The sequence below is a fragment of the Nothoprocta perdicaria genome, unplaced genomic scaffold, assembly GCF_003342845.1.
Source record: "Nothoprocta perdicaria isolate Ctin4 unplaced genomic scaffold, notPer1 scaffold_40, whole genome shotgun sequence".
Lineage (NCBI taxonomy): Eukaryota > Metazoa > Chordata > Aves > Tinamiformes > Tinamidae > Nothoprocta > Nothoprocta perdicaria.
Window position 1 is genome coordinate 1,637,530 of NW_020455644.1, and position 25,718 is coordinate 1,663,247.

The following is a 25,718-nucleotide window of genomic DNA, read 5'->3' on the forward strand; positions in this document are numbered from 1 at the left end:
AAAAAAAAAATCAAATGAAGTTAACAAGCCATAGTTTCCTTTGTAAAATCTAATATGTACAAGTAATTACCTAGTGCTATAAATACTACTTTCAAGAAKTGAAAGCAACAAACAACAAAAATATCACTTTCTGCCCTTCTGCTCAGAGATGTAGCACTGCTCACAAGAGGAGTTAATTACAATCAACCACCTGTCAAATTAACTTTGACTACTAAGTGAGATGTTGCTTTGATGTTAGAAGAGATCTGTAGACTTGGCAACAGAGCAAAGTGTTAGAAATTCATGACAGTAGAATAGTGAGGGTGACATCRGAGTAAATATAGAGATAAAAACAGGGTCATTTCACATTTTCGCCCACGTAACAATAAAGGCAATAAAAGGCTTATGATAAAAGCTAAGTAATAACACATCATTTTGTAATTTTCCTAAGTGTTCCATGAACAAGAACACACAGCTATGAGAATGAAAAGTAGAGAGACAATGAAGAGGAAGATAGCGAGCAAGTCTACTGGGCATTTCTGCAACCTATCTGGTTTGACCCCCATGTGCACAATCAATGAAAGCCAAAAAAAGGTTATTTTCTCAAATGAGCATAGCAACAGTGATCTCRGTTTCATCCCTAGACTGCCACATACTAAGCAGCAGGTAATTTATTACTTACAAATACTAATAGTGCTAAAGTGATATTGATTCTTTTAAAATATGGSTCCATAATTTCATTGAATGGTTACAGTCAAGGTTCATCCTTTTTAGCACTGATACAGAAATATGTCCTATTTAAACCAAGTTTTCCTTACTGTTCCTTAAGAGTTGGATGCAATGCTGTGCTTGTATGAAGATGGTGCTTGCTTGTTTTCTGAGCAAGAAATTCTCTGATACTGCATTGCGTTATACTGATGAAAATGCAGAATAAACTACCTCCAACAGTGAAACACTTCCTCAAATCTCAGACTAATAACAGTTTATTCCTCTACCTTCTCCATTTCCGTAAACACTAATTCAGAGGCTGGTTCTAACTAGGTAACTACCTAGYAGTTTTTCCAGATGGAGACAAAAATTCCTGTAGTCTTACTAAGGCACTGAGGAATCATCAGGCATGCACGGGACTCTTGGTACTACCTAAGTTCCAAAACTGTTTCCTTTGAAAGAAAACTGTGGGATGGTTCTCCAGCGGGTGCTCTTCTAGTGCTTTCCACAAGCTCTCCTAGCCTTGAAACTCTGAAGCAGTCTTAAAAAGTACTTTCCAATGACACCTTCATTGAAGAGCAAATGTGCTTTCTAGTCACTTATTTTAATAGCCTATTGACAACACTCTAGAAAACAGAGGAAGAAGAGTAGAAAAATCAAACAGAAAAAGAAAGCAAGAAAAACACTGAAATTTGCTGCTCGTACCTCTGCTTCAGCAAACAAGGAAACTTTTGTCAGAGGAATTAAGAGGAGGTCAACCTCTAAGTATCAATGTGTCCCCGCACTGTAAGGTGCGTATATGTAAAATTTATGAAAATGGAAAATGGAAAAATTTATGAAAATGGAAAATGGAAACAGACACTAATAAAATTTTATGATGATGGTTAATTAACAATCTTGAACTTCATCCGTTCATACCTCTCCTGCCAGTTCTACCCAAGGAAATCATCAGTTAATGGTTCTAATGACTGGGTAATAAAAATACAAAGTTATTTGAAAATACGCCCCTTCTCTCTTTCACACTACGTCCAATAGCCTTCCAGCTACTTACAAGGAGAAAAAAAAAGTCTGTCTAGTAAAAGACCAAGGATAGAAGGAGGCCAGGTAGAAGTCATTTATTAGAAAATTATCACAGCTCCTGATGCTCACCAGATACAAAACCAACACGATAATTAAGGTGTGGAAAAATATTCAGGGTACCAACTTCTGAATTACTAAGGAGGAAGTACAGATCATTATCTTTAATGATATGGACCAAGAGAAATTTTCCTTTGACAAGGAAGAACATTTCCTCATGTGGAGGACCCTTCTGGATCTGCCTCCTAAAACAGGCATCAGTCCAGTCACAGCCCAGAAGACAGTCTGAGAGCATCTTCAAAGACATTTGAAGGAAAAACACATCTTTCTGTGGTTATGTGATTTCTTCAATTGAAAGGTTGGAGGGGAGAAAAAAAAAAAAAAAAAAAGAGAAAAAAAGATGCATCCCCACCTCACTCCAACCTCTCTCTCTCTCAAAAAAAAAAAAAAAACCAACAACACCAACACCCACAGCCTGTCTTCTTTTACTGGTCTTCATCTCTGGAAAAACTATCCTTTCCAATTTTTCCTTGATGAGATCAGAAACATTCCCTCGAGGCCCCAAATCCATGTGAARGCAACCTGGAGATAGTGGAAAGTTTTAACAGCAATAATAACAAGAAATCTACATTTCATCTACATTTGTTTGCTCTTTCTTGGATTCCAAAGGTCTTAGGTCTGACATGTTACCATTCCTGTCTGATGAGTAAAAGTAAAAACTGCAAAACCAATTACATCTATTACTTTATTTTTCTTTTTTTTTAAATACCGTTGAAAGATCACCCATGAGAATGACCTTTGTGTGAATTATCTTAATTTTCCATAGGGAAGGCAAAGAGAGACTTGCTTGCTGTTTTAAATTTAAGTAAAGAGGGGGCCTCTACTCCACTCAAAATGACAGCCTATAACATAGTGTGCTGTTCAGTGAACTGCCTGCAGTAGGCGAAAAGGCAGAAAAACCTTTCCACGGTCAGCCTGTTTTCACTGCTGTACACAACGTCTCTGTGCTTCTTCACCAAGAAACTGGTTCTGGCTTGGAGATGAATAGCCAAGTTGGAAGAGCCAAACAAGCAAAAAAAAAARRAAAAAMMMMWWAAAAAARRAAAAARKWAAMMRAAWWAWTYYKRMYKKTTWAAAAAATAAATAAAATAAAAACCACTACTGGTATAAGATAGATTTTAGCAAGATGCATTTCTCTAAATAAATAAATAAATAAATAATCCAGGAGCAGCACAAGAGGCAAAAAGAAAAGTGATTTCTTTAAAAACAAGACTTAGCCAGAAGAATACCAAAGTCTTTAAGCAGTTTCCATCCTCTTTTTTTTTTAAACTCATCTAAATCTTACATTTACATAGAAGTAACACAGTCTGCTTCCTTGCAAGATAGCAGCACGCTAACATAYTGCTGCGCTCTGCCCTATAATCATAAACTTTTTCACTTTACATTCACTTTACACTTTACATTCCCTTAGCTTATAAAAAACTACAAAACAATAATGAAGTCTCCAGTGCAGAAATCTACCTGCAATTGGCTACAAACGCAATCTGCCACATTCATCATAAACTTCTGCTACTTTTAATAGCCCTGGTTTGTAATAGCACAAAAGCAAAAAGAAAACTGCCTAAAATGTTGGTGATGCAACTAAACTACCAACAATACAGATTACTACAGCTTTCCTCATACCTTCCTTATTCCTATTAAAACTTTATGTCTTAGACTAAAGTCAGGACAACAAATATACGTTTAAAATACTAAAATATTACTATATCCACTGACAATGATAAAGAGGAAAAAAATCAGAAGATCATCTGACATGGATTGAGCTTACATGAAAGAAAAAGGCCACCATTTTTGACATTTTGATTATATATGACTGACTTAAAGAGGATTTTTTTTTTTAAAGTACACATGTTAAGGTTAATTAAAGAATACTTTGGCTGGCTTTAGTTAAAAAGCTAAAAAAGTTAAGAGTGCCGAACAAGGAAACGGTCAGACTCGCGGCGAGATCAAGCATGCAGGCAGAGGCATCACACGGAGTTGTGCCCAAGCTCTGTGCTAACAACATCGCAAGGCAGGTGACCCAGATGCAGAGCGCATCACACATGGACAGCTGAGGTTTCGATAGTTGCCTGGTGTTTTGTCAATATTCTCCTCTGTCTTCTCTTCCTGCACTTCTAAGTCCTCCTCGGGTGGGTGGATTATTACTGAAGGAATATCGTCACTGGCGGAGGGCACCAGCAGCTCCTCGCCCTGAGGCGGGCCGGGCTGGGCGCTCGAGCTTGGCGGGTGGCGGAGGGTAGGGCTGGCGGGTGGTGTGTTTTGAGGGGTAGGAACGGGGGTTGTGCACCTGGAGGCTGCCGGGGTCCCAGCTCTCGAAGAAGGAAGAAGGTAATTGAGAAGAAGAGACAAACGGTTTTCTCCTCTCAGGGAAATATTTGAGGCAGAGAGACCTGTTCGCAAAGAGTGGCGGGAGGCTGAGAGGCCTTCCCCTGAGACAAAACAGATGAAAYACCATGAGGCTGACAACAGGGAAATTCTAGAAATCAGAGACACAAGTTACGCATTAACAATCTACACAGTAAACTGAAAGCTTTAAGGGCCCAAAAGTTTCATACTCATGCAAGTCAGGTCAGGGCAAATTTGGTTTTAGACATTAGGAAAGTCAGAATACAAGTAAGTACTGATTAGAATGCCAAAAAGATGTGGGAGAAGATAATACAACCTCCAAGTCAGCAAGGTGTTTAGCACAAGAATAAAATAAAATAAAAAAAASCTTTAAAACAACTTAGATTCTTAAGATTCTCCTAGACAAATAACCTGTCACTGCTACTTCAGTATCAACCTTTAATACCATACCATTAACACCATCCCAACAATACATGACTTCATTATTACCTACACCCATTAAATGCAAAGAGTTCTTTCAATTTTTAAAATGAAAATAATTTCAAAATTAACATGATCAAACATATRTAATCATGTTAAACCTGTCTTCCAACAAAAACTCTTGCTAACTTCTCTGGGCCAGCTGCAGTCTTCGTACAGAGTTCCTGAAGAAGACACACAGATATGCCATGTAGCACCTTCTCCATCTCCATTTGCTCTAACTTACCAAATATTCCCATATGTTAAGTCAGCCTAAGATCTGACGTGTTTTTCCCAAAGTCACTATTACTTTGTCCTACCCAGTCTTAATATCCCACTGTCTCACATTAAGCAGAAGACAGGCTTGCTTCCCTCCCTCAGAGGCTGGATGTATCACCGCAGTATTTACATTAGACAAATTAGTGACATCCTTCTGCCTGCTTATAAAGAGCACTCTTTATAACACTCACAGAGGCCACCACTTTAAACAGCTCTAGAATAATTTAATGACTATAAAATATTAGAATAATATTATTTGAATAATAATAGAAGAAAAATAGAGACAGAAATATGCCCGAGAAAATAYAATTATATGGATTTTTCCTCCCAACTCTAACAACAGAGAAGTGGGCAATAGAGTTAAATTTTATTTAAAATGAACATTAAAGCCTGACTACATTACAGTTTTAAAAGTTAGAAGGATCAATAATCCTTCAAAAAACTTTTTTTTTTCCTATACTAAAAAACTTTTTTTTTTCCTATACTAACTACTAATGTACTATCAACATCAGATTTCTGCCAGTAGACTGTTCTGAGTCTGTTCTGCCAGTTCTGAGACTGTTCTGCCAGTAGACTCTGTTCTGAGTCAAGAAGATGAGGTAACCTAACCCTAGCAAGCAGGGCCTTAAAATGTAATACACAGCGTGTTGGTTTTACCAGTTGTGCAGAGGATGACTATATGCATTTTAAAAAAGTAACARGTATGTACTGGCAGCAAGTTCCTCATATTATATTGGTTTAATACATCAGTATATATTCTATAACCTTTTGTGGGAATAGCAGAAGCACAGAAGGTTCTGGAAAGTAGCAGTAACATATGAAAATAACTGAAAAGCCAAACACCTTAAAATCTCAATTACAGTTGAGGAATACAGATGTTCCAGCATGGGTAAAACCAAGTTTATATTTGAAATGCTGAATTTTGCTAAGCAAAACATGAAAATCAGAAGATATGAACGCTCTTGCCAAAAAATGTACTATTTTGATTCTAGAAACAACTAATTCTGAAACTGTCAGTGAAATGTTTGAGTAGGCATCATATATTCACTAAGGAATACTATCTGAAGAGTTGAACACTTGCCAGATGAACTCCAAGAATGTATCAGACTCAGAGCACCCATGAAATTAACTTTTAATTGAAGCACTTGTAAGAAATGAGACATCTTTCAGGAATTAAATGGAACTTCATTTCAAGGAGCGACTTGTTATCAATATTAAGTTCTCTAGATAAAAAAAATTCCAAATCCAATTATATCTGTTTTAGTCAACATGAGGAAAGAGAAACAGAAAGAACAGAGATAGAAACAGGGAATAAGATATTTAAGAACAGAAGTAAGCTTCTCTAGGAATATGCATTGCATCCAAACTTTGGATGAAATGTATTAACCTTCTAGAATTTTTCAGAATTAGTTGTAGTAAGATGCTATGCTGGAAAAAAAGGTGTCCATGCCTCTCCACCCCCCCGCTTTTTGTTTTTTTCTTCTTCCTGTTAGATCATTCTATGCAAAGCAAGGTAAAAATATGGGTCCTGGCTAAAAATATTTTTTTCCTCATGAAGAACAGCGAAGTCTTCCCAGTCAACTAAAAATTACACAACACAAAAAATAGTAATTTTGAGCATCACTGAATTCATGACATCAGTATAAAAAAAATCTCTAGTACACAAAATTGAACAGGCGAGTAGGACCTAGGTGACAAACATAAAAAGCTATACCAAAATGCTGAAATTCCTTAAGCATTACACATTTYATTCAAGCATATCCCAAACAGTATTAGATCCAATGTGAGTCTACTTCTACRCTTCATAACAATGCATGCCATTTACACAGGCAGGGCAAAGAGTYTGAGTAAATTCAGAAATATACAGGAACGTCCATTGTTACACACACAAAGACATTCATTCCTTGCTTATCAAGAAGGAAACACTTATCTGCTATCATCAGCTGAATTTTCCTTCATCTCCCAGTGAGAACATTATTTAACAGGTTAGAACAAATTGGATGCTACAACTTATCTCACCGTTTCGTTCAAGCAAGTGAGGGTCAGAATGTTTCTTGCCTATATCTGCAAAAGATCGAACGAGGGGGATCCGATTGCTGAATTTTTTCTCATTCTGGTGATGGTGTCTTTTGAGAAGAGCTTCTCTTACATTCTCTCTTATGGATTCATCCAGTTGGCCAGAGGCAATCATGTTGTCCAAAACCATATCTACATAAATAATAATTAAAAAGAATAAAATTGAAAACTATATTTATGGCTATCAAATCTCTATCGCTTTGCACACCTGAGCACTGCAGTTGCCACAATTCACATACAAATATTAAATTAGGAGGCGGTGAACTTCCGAAATTGACAATGCGTTTTCAAAGACATCCCTGGACAAGCAAATGTGTAAATAAACAAAGCACAGTTATATCAATCTTTAAAAAAAAAAAAAAAAAGTATTTTAGTAGCACCATTTTAAGAAACAGGTTGTTTACTGTTTTCTAATTTGTATTTTTTTTTGTAATTTGTTCATTTACTCCAAATTTTAACTGCCACTTCCTTAAAGAAAGGGGAAAAACAAAACAAAACAAAAAAAACATTTTCATCTACATATTCAACTTCCATTCAGAATATAACACATTAAGGCAAACTCACAATGGAGAAGAAATTCCTGCTCAATTCCTTAAGACAATCTTAATCTGGGGTTTTGTATTTTGAAAGTATAAAACTATATTAAAGGAAAAGTTACTATATACTAAGATGAATTATTTATCTCCTGTCAGTTTTAAGCATGCTAAGTTCCTGGGACTCCCTCCCTGATGCYATGTGGTTCACATATCGTAGAAGAGGAAGCATAAAACAAAAGCTTATTTGTATGCTCAAATTTAGGAATGAACGACTGCATATCTGAAAAATTATCTCCTGTGACTTCTTAGAATTTTTTTTTTTAATTAACTGTTCAAACAAACATAAGCCTCTGTGACACAGAACTTGGAAAACATATTTTATCTCTCTCAATCCGTGTATCAAGAATTTAGCTGTACTGGTAACCTACAATGACACCAAACTTCTCAGAATGAAAAAGCTGATGGTTCCAAATACATTACAAAGTTACATGTAATGAAGTCTTCATCACTACACAGATTTCTTCAGGGTTGCTGGCTTTATAACATACCACCTGCAGCTATAATTTCTGAAAAGAAAACCTCTCACCTTTTTCTCCTGCATAAATGTGAACCAAGAGTATCTATTACATATTCCTTGCTCAGGGGAACAAGAAAACTTACTACTTCATACTGTATCAAAGATACTTCATACTGTATCAAAGTCGCTATCCCACATGCTTTCATAATAGCACAGAGAATTAGCTTGAGACAAGTTCAGACAACTTCTCAGTACATCCTAGGTCCACCTAAAATATCTGCTATTATAAAAACCCGATGTTCATAGAGGATTTAACTTTTTTTTTTCCTTATATACACCAAGATTATGGCTACAATTATGAGAAAAGCAAAACACTACATTTACRAACTATGTTTCGAACATTCCTATTTAAGTCAGGAAAATAGGAAGAGAATATCGAATTCTTGAGGGAATTTCAAGGACTGCAAAAAAAAAAAAAAATTGTGTGCAAATTTTTTGGTTAAAACACTTTGTCCCTTAAATACAAGTTAGTCGGTCCTACACCTTAGCATGATTCTTGGTAGAGCATTCCACTCTGGWACCTGTAGCAAGAGATAGCAGGAAAATAAAATAAAACTAGTCCACACAGACATCCAAGCTAAGCAGGAATATACATGACAGTTTTCAAACCTGATTTTGCAATACTCAAAATGATTAAGGCCGAGTGATTAGGGAAGACAATCAACATATTAGGTCAAACAATATTTACAAGATTATTTCTGCTCACCTCTTCTAAAGGTGAAAAAAAATACCAGATGTGCAACACTCAACTGTCCTAATGGCATCATTCTAAGATCAGCCAAGCAATGATTAACAGTTATGGTACTAAACTGCACAAATAAGTCCTACAATGTTATTTAATTTTTTATCTGTAGAAACAAAGACAAAGAACACATTCAGGGACTGGAATATAAAGGAAAATCCTGGGCCTCAACTTAAAATATGTAATAAAAGAGGTCCTACTCATCCAAGATTGTTCATCGTTAAGTGAGGTTTGAAGTATCAGCCCTTTACAWCCAGACGAAGAAAAATTGCAGTAAATCTGCACATACCTTCAATGCAGAAGTTTCAAGAATATAAAGAGAAATTGCCAAGACATTTAAAGTTTAGATTAAAATTTAGAAATATTTCAAAAGAAGTTTTGCTGTAACCTGCTATCTCATCTAGTGTGTTTGCTCTCATGTCCAACATGACCGTGCCATTAAGAATACAGCTTCGCAGCTCAAAGAGGCTGTGCAGAGACAGAGTTGCTACGTAAGGCTTGCTCCATCGATCGCCACCATCTTCAACATCCTCTTCAAATTTTAGCCATCTGAAATGCATACATAAACACATTTATATGGCATTTCTCCTATAAGAAAAGTAATATGACAAATGATCCCATCCTTCTCCTTGACTTCTGTGTAAGACAGAAGAGCAAAACCCACTAGCTCCTACAAGTTCTCACTTTCTAAGATAACACAGTAGACACGGGTGAGCCTGAGTAGTGAATACAGAAGCTCCGTGTTCATATCCAACACCTTCTAAAAATGGTTGGCAAGATCAACCTTCAGTAAATCAACACAGCACCATCCAAAACTTGAAGAGTGTATGGAGACACCACATCAGTTGTTCCAAAGTTGGACAGAAAGAAAAAGCATTTTGATTTATTGAACTTGAATCAAATAACTAACTCCTATAGCTCAAAAAAACTCTTAAGCTTGACCTAGCTTCCCTGAAACAGCATMACTATAAGTAATACCTCGAGAGCATCTGCTTTTTGTTTACCTAGCAGTTTCTTTCCATTCATATTCTTCTCCATCTCTGAAGCAAAGTTCATCCATTTCAGTAAAGAGATCATGGGGAATATGTTCATCATCATCTTCAGTACCCAGGATAAACTGCACTCGTTGGGATGGTGTGTCTTGAATAGAAGACGAAAAAATAATGATAATAAAAAAAACTTCCCATGGGACACAACACATAACAGCCAAGCTTCCTGCTCTCTATCAGAAACTAGTTGCACAAGAGTCACATGAAGAGAGGTCAGAAATAAAACAAACACGGAAACTTCTTGAAAAGGGAGCCTTTCTAAAAATTTACATTTCTTTTTCCTGAAAACAAAGTGAAAAAAAATGGAGATTTACGTATGAATCTTGGTAATACGATTGCATATTCTTCTATAAACTGAGAARCCTTCCCCCTCTTTGTAAATCAAAAATGTTTTCAGTATTTCCAGTAAATGTTCCTCAAATTATATTTTAATATAAAAATAAATACACTTCAAGGCCAGGTTTCAACAATTATGTGCAAGAAATCTGTACTAAAAATGAAAAAAAAAAAATCAAATAAAGAGTGACTGCATTACAGTTGACTACAGAGTCTTACAAGCATCAGTTTATGCAAACACACATRAACTGCAGTGAAACTGCTGCCCCCACCCTTTTTCTTTAGAAAAGCTACATACTATTTCATTCTAATTATACTATAAAAATAAAAATAATAATAATTTCCAATAATTTCTGAAGGCCCTTCCAGAAGGCTCTTCCCTGTAGTTCCAGAAGACCCGAGGCCTTCGATTGTCGCCGTACGCACAGAACACACACAGAGCCTGCCCGCAGTTAACCGCACGCGGCACGTTTTGGCGTGGGCTCCCTACGCTGTGATGAAGGGCTCAACCTGGGGCTAGGCACCCTGGGGCAGAGCCACAAGCCCTGGGGCAGAAGCACAGGAAGGGGGCACTACTGCTCTGGAGCAAAGTGCTGCAGTAACACCACTTTCAGGAATGAGCTTYAACTATCAGTGTGGAATAAAAACACTTTGACTCCATATGGTGCTTAGTGCAGTGAGAGGCAAGCTGTGCTTTGACCCAACCTGGACTCAAGAGAGTCAATTTTGGTCTGCATCCTTTTTTAGTTGAGAGTTCAGTAACCTAGAAACACTTCGGTTTATGTATCTTGCTTGTGTATCAGCACAATTTAAAATCACCTGGCAACTAATAAGATTAGCTCCAACATCTGCTCTCCAACAGCTCCAACTGAGAAAGTTTCAAAAAATAAGGGAAAAAAAGAAGCAATCAAAAGTTCCAGAAAGCGTAATTTTAGTAAGAAAAAAAMCAAAGTGTTACCAAAAAATGTTTTAAGCACAGAACATTTATTGACTTATTCTTAAGTGACACAAGCTACACAACCTATTTCTTACCGTAAGACGGAGATTCTCGACCATCCTCTCTGTCAGTTTCTTTTTCTTTTTTTCTCCTGTGGTGCCTGTGCCCACGATGCCTGTGCCGACGACGGCCCTGCTTGCCAAGGGGCACGTGAACGCCGATATAGACAGCTCTGTGGCCTTGCAAGAAAGTGCAGGAGGGAACAATTAAACGAAACAAGCCACAAAGCAATTTCTTGCAAAACTTTAGTGTTGTAGTCAGGAACACAAGAGTTGGTCGTAGTCAAAAGGCAATCAGAAAGAATTTGGCAAAGACAGYAAGAAAAAATACTGGTCCAATGAAGGTGCCAGGTGTCAACGTAGTACCACGCTGATTGCCACCACCAATTGAACAAGAACATTTTAAGAATGCAGATATGAAACAAAGAATGTAGAAAAATAACCATGATTCTTAACCTTTGGAGAGGCTACTTGATAAACCCCAGGGAACTGTTGGTAACACTGTGAACTTACATTCCTTTCTTTTGCTAGGAGTGTCAGTCTATCAGGATTATGACTACAATGGGCAAAATGTGATCCCACAGTTCAGTTTATGAACTTCATTAAGAGACGACCCATAACTTAAAATGTCACATGAAGCATCCAGGTGACCTCAACACTGAAAAATACCATTAATATCAATTTAAGAGCCAAACAGGCAGTTGGAAACTTACACTCAAAAGATTATACAAACCTTCAATAAACTTGGCTTGCACATCCTCAAATTAAGATCTTTAAAAGGTTGGAAGAAAAAAGTAAAAAGTTACAGAAGGATAAATGCATTCCTGTAGCATTTATTTTGAATTTATTTTTCCTTTGGCCTTTCACATTAATGCCAACATTACTCACCAAGAACTTGACAACAGGAATCAATCAGCAAGCTGTTATGAACATATTTCTGACATGCCTCTCTAAATGGAGTTGGCACATACAATAACCTTTTCAATTCCTTTTTAAACAAACAATCGCAGGAAGAGACACATTAACTACAAGCCTAGAGGTTAATGCTAAATACTTTGTTTCATCCTATAAAAGTTATTACAGAAGGCTGACATTAATGAAAGGAAAAGGAAGTGGGTTTCCAGCTCTTAAGAGACGCAAATTCAGCAAATTTCTCAAGGAGGAAGCCCTAGGAGCTGGGACGCTGTATATGCAGGGCTGTGCATTAAGGTTATGGAAATATTCTGACCGTTACAGAACTCCACCAACTGCTTTCCAGGAATAAAAAGCACTAGCACGTGCAACTTGCCTTTGAAACAAATCTCTCAGCTTAATTTATGAGACATAGAACTTCAATAAAATAGTACTTTTATGGTGACACAAAAGGAAAAAAATAATCAGTAATGCTTTCAATGTTTAATTAATTTGAACAGGACTCTTTTTTAAATTACAAAGCCAGATTTTGGACACACTTCCAACACAAGTTCTAATTAGAGACTGACTGGGACTTTGACCAACTCTGAAATTAAACCATAGAACAGCTGATTTGTTTCCATCTAAGAGCAAAATCAACTCTCCTTGAGGTCTCCTCAGCCCTATACCCAGGGAGAAACTTCTACTATTCATTTCTTCCRAACAGAATAGTCAGTCCCTGCTAAGAAGCCTAAGAATGCACCAACAATGGTGAAAAGTGCACTTTTTTGGTACAGAATTGATATATGAGCTAAAAGATCTCTACTCTTACCTAGGCTGTCCAGAACTACGATTGTTGGGTAGACAACCAAGACAACACACAAACATGTCGCACCCTAGTAACACTTAGACGAGCTTAAATCTTAACTTCACATAGAAGAGCACTGAACGGCCTTCTAGAAAATAAAGGTAGTTGGATTAAGCAGATCTGTGTTCCTTCAGCTTCATTACTCAGAAAAGTATAATCAAAGACGAACAGATCAAGATTAGTTAATAGCCCAATTTACAAGAAAATGAAGAACAGGATTTTTTTTTCTCCATTCCTAGTGAACTTGACAGAACTATTACCAGCTCTCTTCACCTATGCCAAAAAAAATAAAATAAATATGTAAATAAATAAAGCAACAAAAGGAATGACGAAAAAGTTCACTCTTTCACTCTGAGAAGGCTGGCATTGCTCTTGCTTGCACGGCTGTTATTTCTAAAAGGAATGCCAACTTACCCCTTGAACACTGTTTTTAAAGGCTTCAAACAACATGACCTTCAAACCTTCGTTCACACGAACACCTGCACCATCCTACTGCTCCCAAGCAAAGCTTGTTACAGAATTACTTTAAACCAATAATCAATAGAATTAGTAGACTGCCTGATACTAAATTTAGTAATGTAGAACTCCAGAGATAATTGTTCAATTTAATCTAACATGACTTTATCCAAGCTTAGCTGCACAAATCCACCAAGGGTATTTACTCGTTAAGGTCATTACCAGCATGAAACAAATTGAAATGTAGAAGCCTGCTATGTGTCCCAGTCACATGGCTGTTCTCATCCCTCAGTCAGCTTAAAGGGAAGCCCTGTAACACTGACAAACACAAGAGAAAACTCTGTGAGGGTTTCTGGATTTCTCCCCACAGCCACTAAAAAGTAAGAGCAGACTTCAAAAGTCCTAGGGAGATCAAAAACAGGCATTCAAAAACACTCTGATGTGGCAAATCTACCAGTGCAATTCTCACACAGAGCTTGCTTTCTTCTAACAATCATTTTCTTAGCTAGAAGCCTTCTAAACTTTGTRTAAAGTTGTACATGTTTCCCATGCTAGTGAGGGGAAAGCAAAGAAAATCAACTTAAAAGAACATGATACGTTTTCATGTTCTGTTACTTAGAAATCTGAACTGCAGCGATCACATGCCAATTACAGTGGTGACATCTGGAGGTCATCTGCTCCTCACTCAAAGCAAGACTAACTTCCAAGTGGAAGCCATTTCTGGATCAGGTTACTCAGGATGACAGGCAGGCAGCTTTGAGGACCTTCAAGGGCAGATATTCTACAGCCTCTCTGGGTCTCCTATTCCCRTGTTTAACTGCACCCTCAGAGAGAATTTCTTCCTGGTATCTAATCATGATCTCCCGTATTGCATCCCGTGGCCTTCCCCCTTATCCTTTCTCTRTGTGGCTCCACCAACAGCCTGATACCATCTTCTCTGTAAGCTCCCAACAGGCAGCTGAAGACAAATCMCTTTAAGAATTAGTACTTTCCAAATAGCTTCAGATACCAACCACAATATAGATCATTTATTTCACATAGAAACTTTTATTTAAATACTGTTTAAAAGTCATAGATACGCTTAATAAGTTAGAAGCAATACAAATGGGAAAAATAATCTTAGCTGGACAYAAGTAGAGTGAGAGCCAGCAGATCCTGTCACAATCCAAAAATTAGACTCCAACCCTCTGCTGGAGAAAATGAAATCTAAAAACAATGAGAGTCTTCTCCTCCCTTTTCTTAAATCCCATTCATTCATATTAAAGTCCAATGAGTAAAAGAAAATTCACTGAAAATGCTGTTAATTAAATTCTCCTTTTTTTTTTTAATTAAAAGTAATACCAAGTTTCTGAATTATTTAAGTCAATGCACAATATAATGTTGGCAGTTAAAATTGTGAGTCAAGTATTTTAAAATAAACAGTTTTATTGTAGCTTATTTTATGAACTTCTCCCTCACAAAAAGTACTCCAGAAAGAATCAAATCATTTTCTTGTGGAATTAATACAATAAAAAGGAATATTAGCATTTCAGTGTAACTGCCTGGRTTGTGCAAGGTTGATGCTACACAAGCTCTATTATCATCAAGGTATTTTTGCTATTTTTTCCCCTAAATATTATGCAGAAAAAAACCAAACAACTGAAAAAGAATGACTTGACACATTATTCTTTTTTTTCTTGTTTTCAGAATGAAGTAGTTGAAATCAAAAAATTTTAATTAATCCATATAAAGGAATAATAATTCAAACAAAACACCACCCACATTGTTTCACAGGACAGTTACATATCATCTGGAGCCCACAGTTTCTCCATAATGCAGATCGCAGAACCTTAAAATTTATGTGCCCTCCCCTGGATTCTTCCAGCACTTCCTAGTAGTCAAGAGCATCCAACAACACGGTCTTTGCCTAAAATATCTGGGCGCACATGATCGAAACATGCGATTCACCATCTCTACCYGTACAGCACACGCTGAAGAGCTCAGTATAAAGAGCGTTTTCCTTCAGCACAGCCCAGGCCAGCATCCTATTATGCTGGCTGGCAGAAGCAAGGAATACCCCAACTTGCACCATACATGGAGGGGGTTTCTTCTACACACTCTGAATGAGCTGTGAGCTACTAGGGACAGCTGTGAGAGAAAAACGTACAGAATATTTGTGCCTCACATAAGCAGTGACATTCAAGAAGGCACTGTCAGTAATTCCTGATGCAGCAYGCAGGTGCTACCTATAAGAGGAAAAGCTTTGTTGGTGCCAGCAGRCACGGCTGCGGGGGTTCTGGCACTGCCTGTCCCGTGCCAGCGCTGGTGGCTCCTGCCTGGGACAGGGGCCAGTGTGAGGTGCGGGATGAGGGCACTGGCTGCCCTTGCGGCGTGCGGGAACAGTCCGGAGGTAGAAGCCACTGCCTTGCTGAGCTGGAAGATCCTCTGCAAGGCTCCTCCGCTGGCAGTGCTCAGGAGAAGAGTACAGAGCAGAAATGAACTACAAAAGAGCTTTTTTTGTTGGAGGGGAGGAAACCTAGAAACAGGCAAAAGCAAGAAAAACTTCCCTGAAAATCCAAGGTTGGCTCTTTGTCAATGACTAAGGCAATCTGCACTGTAAGGCCTCCTCAAGGCTTGGTAGGGAAACCAGGGCTCCCTGCTGCTAACACTGTACTAGCACAGCACTTCGAAAGATGGGTTTGGAAGAAAAAAAAAACGTCAAACATATTCTTGTCACAAATTTGATTAGAGATGCCTCTCTCCTACAACTATCATATCTATTTTCATTAAGACTAATTGAACCATCCCCATGAAATGCATCTACTTCCTGATCCTTCTAGTTAATTATAAACTAACTAACTAAATAAAGAGAATTCTTGCCTCAGGTAAGTCACGTTTGAGGAGAAAGGGAGGTGGGGAAAAATAAGCTTTTATTGCTCAYTCATAGCATAAAAAATAGACAGAAATCAAATTCAAAACATTCCACGTTTTAAAAGCTTTAATTATTGTGAAACACTAGCTTTCAATTAATTGCAAATGGAGAAAAAAATCATCCATTCAGCAAGACTTCGGATATCCATATGCCCAGGTCATAGGTTTATCCACTTTTTTTACATGCAATTTTTAAAAAACGTTATTTTTTTAAAGGTCCAAGTATGGACAGATAAACGTCACAGAAAGCCACCAAGCAGCAGCAAGTAACCGGGTTTCAGCTGCAGAGAATCAAGCACGTTTCCTGTTCCTCCCATCACATTCCGGATACGTTAACTGGAGCAGCTACACACTTCATTCTCTGCTTCACCTCCTTCAAAGAGRCATGCCCAGATTCACACACTGATGCTGTGCCCTAAACCGCGCGTATAAGGACGGAAACACGGCTACAGCACGTTGCTCTGATTCCCATTACCCACACAGAGGCCACTGAAGTTACTCATCTAGGCTTCCCATAAAGCAAAAGTTAAGACTATAATCTCACATAAATAAAAGTCCTTACAGCAGCTGTTTTCTCTGAGCAGATCTACTTTATTTTTAACTGGAATGTCATATGCATTTCTTAATATTATATACTGTCTTCCTCAGTAAAAATAAAAATCAAATCAGGAAAACTATCTCATAATCTAATGAATGACTTGAGACATGCACAAGAGCTAGACTTAGTTTCAGTGCAAATACTACTGCTCAGCGCAACTTAGCCTGCAAATTGGGATAACGTCTGCTTTAGCGAGACACAGAACCTCTCGTCACCAACCACTAATAAGCTGGGGTATGCAGAAGGGTTCTCCAGCCCATGAGACCACTCTGCAAATAAGAAGGTCTTCAAAAGAGAGAGAAATAAAATAAGCAGAAGTTTTCTGTTCTCAAATACCCTTTTGAGTTTCACTCGCCAGGCGTTTACAGTATGTCTTCCTAGTAATCTAGAAGTAACGTAGCACACTAATACACATTTTATGTTTTCAGTAATTTGGGAGTTATCTGTTTTGCGGAATCAAAAACACCTTCTGAAAAGCCTGTTCTGGAATTTAGAAATAACCTTCCAAAATCAACAACATACCATTATGTTTACTTGCTGTTCTTACTATATTTATAGAATATATTATAAATTACAGCTATTGGCTTTGGATGCCCTACTGAGCTTAATGTGTATATCAAGCAGCCAAATTTATCCCATGAGTTGAAAGAACCTGTAAACACTTTWGATGGCATTTGTTAAAGACTAACTACAGTGATGAGCACCACAGATAAACTCAATGGGAAAGTTATTCTTTCTACACAGAAGCAATAAGTATTGCACAACGAACAGGACAAGAAGTCATGTGGAACTCTGGTGTGAACCGTGTAATGCAGGATTCCCATGGCAAAAAGATAGGAGATTGTGTGACTGCAAATTTCCAGTGTACRTGTGACAAAGGTGTAGAGATGCAACCCAGTTTCAACATTCAYTTCATCAGGACTGCATGAAGCAGGTTAGTAAAATATCTTCAGAGGTTTTTTATTTATTTATTTATATAGAGCTGGAAACAGCTAACATGTATTTCTTGCTCAAGATAAAAGAATTATTTTGCACAGCTGTTAGTGTAACAAGTGCAAGTGAACACTTCATTGATGCTATACAAAACTCAGACCATGTCTAATGTCTAATATATCTGACTGGCTGCCTGTGTCCAAACAGACACGCTTTGCTTACTGTCAGTTTAATTTCCACTGAGTAGCTGACAGGCCTTTTCAAATCAGAGATATCATTAGAGAGCATGGTGAAAGGTAGTCTGCGAGAATCATTAATGACCATCCTAAATCACTGTTGTATTAAGAAATAATTACACATCTTCTTTTCCCCCRCTTTTTGATCACCTAAAGGATACAACTTCATAAGGAAGGGCTTTCAAAATTCCTTTTTTTTTCCCCTCTTAATCTGGGTTCTTTTCAGGGCCATCATGGGGTCTTTTAAAACTTGACATATGCATTCCATAGTTTGGGAACCACGAGAAACCTGTTCTGTTCTGTCTGTCTAGATCAGCACAGCTTATTACAGAACACAAAAAATGTAAAGACTAAGCACATTTTTTACATGTCGGGGGCTATGATAAGTTCTGTTACATTACTTGTGTTTCTCTTTTTCCGGACAATTTGTTCTCTTGGAAGGATTTTACAGGAACTATTTAAGATTTCTTAGCAGCGGCAATTTAAATGCATCTAAGAGGCAGAATAATTTTACATTTATCACCTCCTCCYCCCCCTAAAAAAAAGGGCCTTAAATTAGCAGTATACGTCACTACAAATTGCAGCAGAAATTCTCTTGGCTCCCCAGAGCTTCCTCATAATACTGAAAGTTTCTAGCTATTCACCACAYATACAACTTCAACAAACATGCTTGCTCTGCAAGATCTACTTCATACAACATTAACTTCTAGACATAAAAAAGTGGGGGTTATTTAATCATGTATTTTTATCAACCAAGATTAACTGGAAAGCACAGCTGCTTTTTTMAAGGTAGAAACAGACTAAGCCCTCAAGGAAGGCATCAGGGATAAGAGGGTCACTTGAAATGTAAACACTACTTCCACCTGCCACAGGACAGTGTTAGCAGAGTAACTACTAAGTTATCTTAACTCTTGAAAGTTGCTTTTTGGATTCATGCCACAGAAAACCTGTCTACCGAGACAGATATTCCTGACCCGGGATTGTTTCTGGAACAAGACTTCTATTATGTGTAAACTCCTTATATTTACTGCACCAATAACTGGCCTGCAGTTATAACAAAATATATCTCTTTTCTCTTAGGTTGGGGATATAGTAAATACACCTAGAAATCAAGCTGAATTGATTAAGCTGGAGCACCCATAAATAAAAAAATAGTACCAGGCTTTCAGGGCATGCTATCAAATYAAACCAAACTGTTCGAACTATAGAAAGCTCTGCTTAAATACACTTCTAAATTAAAAAAAGATCTGTGAACTTATCATTTCATAGCAAAGTTCTTCACTCCCAGTAGGGAGCAGAACCTTGATTTAATACAGGCACAGTTTGCCCACAACTACAGTTTATCACTTGTCTTTTACTGAAAGAGACTTATGAAACCATTAGCTCATGTCTAACCTAAGCCACTCTGGGTATGCACCACRCTTTCCTCAAACACTATGAAGAGAACACAAGCATGGCAAAGCTCTAACTCCAAGATTTMTTTTCCCCTTATAGTAACTGGTGCTCTTTCCATCAAGATTTCCTCACAGAATTTTCAGCAAATAGAAACCTCCAATACTGGCARCACTGAAGAAAGCTATACTGTAGTAGTAAACCTGAGCTTTACACAGCATCAAACCAGTCAGTATTAGCTTGTATAGGTTTTAAATATGTCAGGTTAAGTCATCCTTGCAATTGCTGATTCTCAAAGAGCTGTGTCACATCGCACCTGATCTGAATTAACTGCTTGCAGACTCTCCTTGAAAGTGAATTAACACACATACACGTCTGGAGCAGTTCCAAATTCCTAGAGCTCCTTTTCCCATCATCAGAAGAGATGAGATATAAGAACACTGGGACGGTTTCAGATCTTTAAATTTCATGCTAGTACAGATCTTCCTATGCCTACAAGAAAACCTTCACAAGTCAGTAATGAAAAAACACTACTATACCTGAAGTTTTCTAGTGACTGSAGCAAACATTTTTTCCCCCTTGAGAAATTTTAATATGGGAAATTAAGAAACAAAATAATACATACTTCTTTCTACCACTGTAGGTTAAAATGCTGCTCTCCCAAAAGAGGAGCTGCAGATTTCACAAAACTTTTAGGTGCATTTTCCTCTTTTCAATAGCAGTTTTTGTCTCAACTGCTTCAGAAACAAAAAGTTTGGGGTTACCTTTTTTCCTTTGGCCACCTAAAACAGGGCTATTTCCCCCGACACTAACACAGGTGTTTMAACTGCTTCAAGCAGCTTTAACTCCCGCTTTCTGCGGCCAGTACCTTGTGTCCCGCTGCGCGGCTCGGGCTCGGGCTGTGCCGAGGGCAGCGCTGCAGCTGCTCCTGCGGCCCCAGGGCAGCTACTGCGGCTGAACCGCTGCTCCCTCTTGGCCCTCTCCTACCGGCATCACACACAGGTTCTTCCTAGCTCATCCTCCAAGGAAAAGCAGGAGATGGAAACGAAGGAGAAAAGAGTTTAAGCCTGCACTGAAGATTTAACTGCAGAAACAACCACGGCAGCAGTTTCAATAGTTTAACTTCAGCCAAATGGGCAGTATTGCAGCCTCCACCTCTTCCCAGGTTTATATTCCCACCTCCTGCTTCCTGTCAGGATTGGCCCACGTCCATCTACATGGCAGCCTGGCTCAGGGTGCTCAGCTGATGAGTTTCTGTTATTATTTTCCATTGTCAGGACTGTTTCAGGTTCTGCTAGCTTAACGCATTACCCTGGCTTTACTGTGTGGGGAAGCAAAATAGTCARTTCAGAACAGAAAGCAGGAACACACTGGAAGGAACAGAGCAAGAGTGTGACTGCAGAAGCAACAAACAGCTTTGGAAGGAGTTGTTTTAAACTTTCTAAATGACCTTCCAATCGCTTTAAACCACCTAAAGTGAAAACACCCGAAAGTCACCTTTCCTCAGCTAGAAACAGCTCCATCAGGCAGAGACAGTAGGAGTCAATCCCTTCAGAACTTAACACTAAATGTATTTACTGATGTCTTCTAACATTTTGCAAGTATTAATTAAGCTTTAGAGAATTCAATATGAAAGGTAAATAAATAAGAACTCAATATTAAGTCTTCTTATTTTTTCCCCTTTAGCATCACTAAATACCATCCAGGAATTATCATGCCTGTCTACTTCCTTTTCAGGTCAATAGGAAATTAAATCTTAGATCAAACATCCAATACTACATTTTGCTATATAAAACTTGATTCACCTACATTTTTTTGCTTAGTGAAGGATTCTGAGTCAAATAACAAAGACTGACATAATTCCATAGTCATTTTAACTGATCGTATACTGAAGAATTTACAACTCCCCCATGGAACTGACAGCCCTGTATCTGCTTTCACTGTCGGTATTTGAAGTGCATCAAGGACACAACTTCAGAAAASAAACCAAATCTTTTCCCCTTCTCTCCCTTCCTTATCCAGGCTCCACTCCCCCAGTTTTAAAACTGCAGAGCTTTACGTCTCTCCTGCTGGAAAACAACATAAATGCCAAWAGTAACAGGTTTCTAAAAATCACAGCCCAACTCGTAATCTGAAAAGTAAAGCTTTCCTTGGAGAGCTGCTTTATAAAGAGTTTTGTTGTTGTTCTTTTCAAATAAATTGTTCAATGACAGCTCTGAAGAAACAGTAGGTATTAGCCTGCTTAATGACCATAAAAAGCACAAGTCATCTGCAGTTCAMTAGTTTTACTCCTAGAACTTCATGCTGACCTTAAAATTCTGATTCTGACCTTAAAATTCTGTCACTCTTCCTGAGTGACACAGGTTGCACTTCAGGGAAGATAAATCTTGAGGCAAAATGCATGTTTTTGCACAAGCAAGAAAAATACCAAACTTACTCTCTAGTTCTTCCTTTTCAAAGTTTGTGTTGATAGTAGAGCTGATTTTGCCCATATCCACAACAGCTTCTTCATCGTGACCCTGAAGAAACAAGAAAACCCAATTAAAACTAAATAGAATTGTTCTTTTAACAGCATATTTTGCAGTAATCATTCTTTTAAAAGTGCTGCATTTACCAATTTTACAATCTTAAGTCTTAAAATCTTGAGGCTGTTTGTCATAGAGTTCCCTAACATCACAGAAGCTCAATTTCTAAACTGAGGAAGTAAATGGTGCAAAATATCTACCAATTCTTCAACACTATCCTGTCCTGAACAGAAATGTCTTACTACATGGAGAAAACATTAATTTGAATAGTAAAACTAGTCAGCTACATGTCATAAGATTATAAAGCAACATGTGTCTATATGTCTAGTCTAGTATAATGATGTATGCCTATACTAGCAAACCTAATAATTATAATTTTGAAATACTTGAGATGCTCCTACACATCTGAAAAATACTCAGTTGCCAGAGTATTGAAGGCAGAGACACAGACAAAGACAAAATCCATTTCCGAGTTAAATTCTGGCTGGTGTCACAAAAAAAAAAAAAAATAAAAAAAAATAAAGCACAAGAGTGGAAAGAACGAAGGGACACAGAACACAGAAGCTGGCTTGAAAAACCTCACAAAACAAATGCTGTCTACAGAAACCTAACGCCATCTCCTTTAAGAGTACCACTGAACAGAAGCTCAAGTTGTTATAATGGAAAAGCAGGGAGGAAATTCCCTGGTACTCTGAATGTCATGGAATTTCCTTTTGCAAAGCTCCCGATTTCACTWTTTCAAGGAGCAGGATATTCATTTCAGGAGAAGAACGAACTAAAGATGGAGTGTTCTAGAAAGAAGGTGTAATTTGGTCACTACCACTGCCTGCAGAAGTCAAGATTTGCGCACACCTTAGAAAATAATCACAACCCTTCAGCACTCCAGATGGTGACAAACAAAAGCTTTGTGAGCTTGAACTAAAGCCATGCCCGACAGGCCAACCTCTAAAGCGTTGCCAGGACCTGCTGCAACAAAGGGGCACAAGTTGGGAACTACCAGATTAATAAAATCTAACGGAGATGGAGGGGAAGGGGCGGGGAAGGAAAAGGCCCATCAAAAGCTCATCCACATCAGCTTTTGGTCACAAGCCACACAGGCTGCTGAAATATCCTGCCATCTACTCTTGCTCTATCCTGCCCCTTCACTTTTTTTTATTAAAAAAGAACAAAAGGCCTGAAAGTTGGCGAAACTCACAGTTCTACAGCAACCCGGGAAGACACTGTTTTTCCATAGACACTGTCTGTACTGGAGGAAAGTTACACACCCGCAGACAGTAAAAAACTCACATGCAGAACAAGGTTCTCTTTTCCCCCAGTAACATTTTAAAACTGTATTTGCTGGAGCACTTGCCATGCCATTTGTATTAATCATCCTTTCAATTTAGTAACAGAGGTACCTGGCCAATTTTGTACATACAGGAGCAGCCTGCGGAGGCGCCTCATGTGAAAGTAGCGTCTTCTGAGATTAGATTACGCGAAGGCACGCGTGCCCGCACGGCCCCAGCCAGCACCATGCACTCGACATACGCAAGGGCTCTTCCAAGAAGAAACCATCAAGAACCCCAAATATCACACGTGAAGAAAGCTTCTCAGGTACAGTCTCAGCTTTGAAAATTCTTACTGTAACTGTGTGCGATGCTGATAGCAAATCCCACCAAAAGGCATTTTAACCTTAGGCCAGGCAACACCACAAACCTAAGCTGAAGCTACAACATTTTCCCGGCTAAAAATAAAGTCTGTAGGGCAGAGGTTTCCAGTAAATATAGAAGCTCTACCATGTCCACGTGCGATATAAGGGTGAGAGAAAACAGTTTCAGCTGTTGAATCAAAACATGTTCCATTCCGATTCATCCTTGTTTATACATGTTAAAAAAAGCTCATCGAGTGAGGAGGAACTGCTTGCAACGAGTGAGCACAGCAGCATCACCGCAGCGAGCGTTCCTCTGCAGCTCACCAGGGATTTCATGGGAAACYGCCTATGGTAACCCCACAGATGCACAAAACCAGTTAACAAAGATAGGTTCAAGTAAAACTTCAGATTAACTTCTGCCTAACGCATGTAACATTTCTACTGAGGAGATGATAAAAGAGAGAAAACTGATGGAAGCGCCAAGCAAGGTGGCCTGGAGTTTAAAGCCAGTGACAGCCTTGAGCTTGGGTTTGTTTTACAAGGAGGTGGTCAATTATAAAAATAAATGAAAACACAAAACAAAAAGATCCAGAGGCAAAAAAACATAAACTAGAAGAAAAAAAACAAAACAAACAACAAAAACACTCCCAGGAATTCTACCCTGATTACACTAAACTACACGTACCCCACGCACACTTCTTCCTACCGACAACTCCTGAATACCTGCAGAGATCCTAAGGATGCAAMCTTCCAGTAACCTTCATATTCAGCCCCGTGTGCTTTGTATGCGTCTTCTCTGTTGGTCTTCTGACCCATTTCCCTAGTGATTTTACAACAGCATGAAAACAACCCCCCTTCCTAACTGTTGCAGGCCAGACAGATGTTTGAATACTCTTTGCTCTAGAGGAATCCTGCCAGGACTCCTCTCATCACCTGTATTTTCACATCCCTTTCGGCCAGAGAGAAAAGAGGAATTTCCCTTTTACTGCAGTCAAACAAATAGCCAGAAGTGCCTCACACTCCACTCACATTATCAGTCATGATGACTGTTCAACAATCCTGCTATCCAGGGAAGACTGGAATGTCTAATGGTGGAAAATGTGCCTGGGCGGGCACCCTTGCCGCTTACCTAGAGAAAGGAAAGGGGTGGGGAAAATCAAATATACTTGCATTGTGCAGCACATTGCCCACTAGCTCTTTGATAGCAGAAGGAAAGTGCTTTGTGGGGGAGAAAGGGGGACAATTCAAAGGTTTTTAGTGTTTGTATTAAAACAGGGCATCTAGGTGTCAGCACAGGCATAGCAAAAGCACCGAGTTTCTAAACAGCAACTTAAACCAGTCCAAGACTCTTTTCTCTAGAGAGAAGGCAACTCCTTTGGAGAGCCTCTTAGAGGCAGGTCTGGAGCAGCTCACAGGAGCTCCAGGGACAGAGTGTGCCTGGAGTACCCAATACAGGACTGTGACAAAGGGCACCACCTTACAGCRTAGCTACACTCTGAATATTTAACACCAAAAATAAAATGGTAGGAGCACTCTATGCTTCATCAAAGTGTGTTTTAAAACTAAGTCTAAATTGTGTGAGCATTGCAAGTGGGGTTGCAGGGAAGARACTGTCAGCCTCCAACAGCACGTGTCAGTAACTGTCGGTCGGGCTGGCACAAATATGACGCACTAAAAATGAAGTCCAAAGGAAACTTTCCACTGTTATCTGTACAATCTCTTCTCACCATGCAGCTTGCCTAACGTTACACAGTCCCATACACATGACAGACTTAGATGGGCCCCACGCCAAACTGCTGCTCTCAGTAAGAACTACTTCCAAATCATGCATCTTGCTGGCAACACTTCAGATGCTTAAAGCGCAATTCCCTCCACTCTCACTCTGCTGATAGCAATCACACAAATGACCAACACTGTTAACTTCTGGAACACAGAAGTAATATACTAGTTGCAGGGAGAATAATTGGAACACAACATTTGGAAGCATTACTTAGCTCCTCTGCCCCATATACATCCCCTCAACACCCAAGTTCTTCTCCAAGCTAGCTGGAAAACTAGC

The 25,718-nt window shown here is 38.6% G+C and overlaps 1 protein-coding gene across 2 annotated transcripts in view; it reads right to left on the reverse strand.

The window, feature by feature from the left end:
* SLC4A7 (solute carrier family 4 member 7) overlaps positions 1 to 25,718 on the reverse strand; it is a 56,419-nt gene that overhangs the window by 26,020 nt on the left and 4,681 nt on the right. Inside the window, exons 2-7 of one of the 2 annotated variants that reach the window (XM_026045561.1) lie at positions 21,942 to 22,023; positions 11,257 to 11,400; positions 9,844 to 9,979; positions 9,228 to 9,388; positions 6,928 to 7,116; positions 3,894 to 4,253 (exon numbers count right to left, since the gene is read on the reverse strand). In XM_026045561.1, coding sequence (XP_025901346.1) covers positions 3,894 to 4,253; positions 6,928 to 7,116; positions 9,228 to 9,388; positions 9,844 to 9,979; positions 11,257 to 11,400; positions 21,942 to 22,023 — 1,072 coding nt within the window. The remainder of the gene's footprint in view (positions 1 to 3,893; positions 4,254 to 6,927; positions 7,117 to 9,227; positions 9,389 to 9,843; positions 9,980 to 11,256; positions 11,401 to 21,941; positions 22,024 to 25,718) is intronic. The other variant, XM_026045562.1, reaches the window with a different exon arrangement.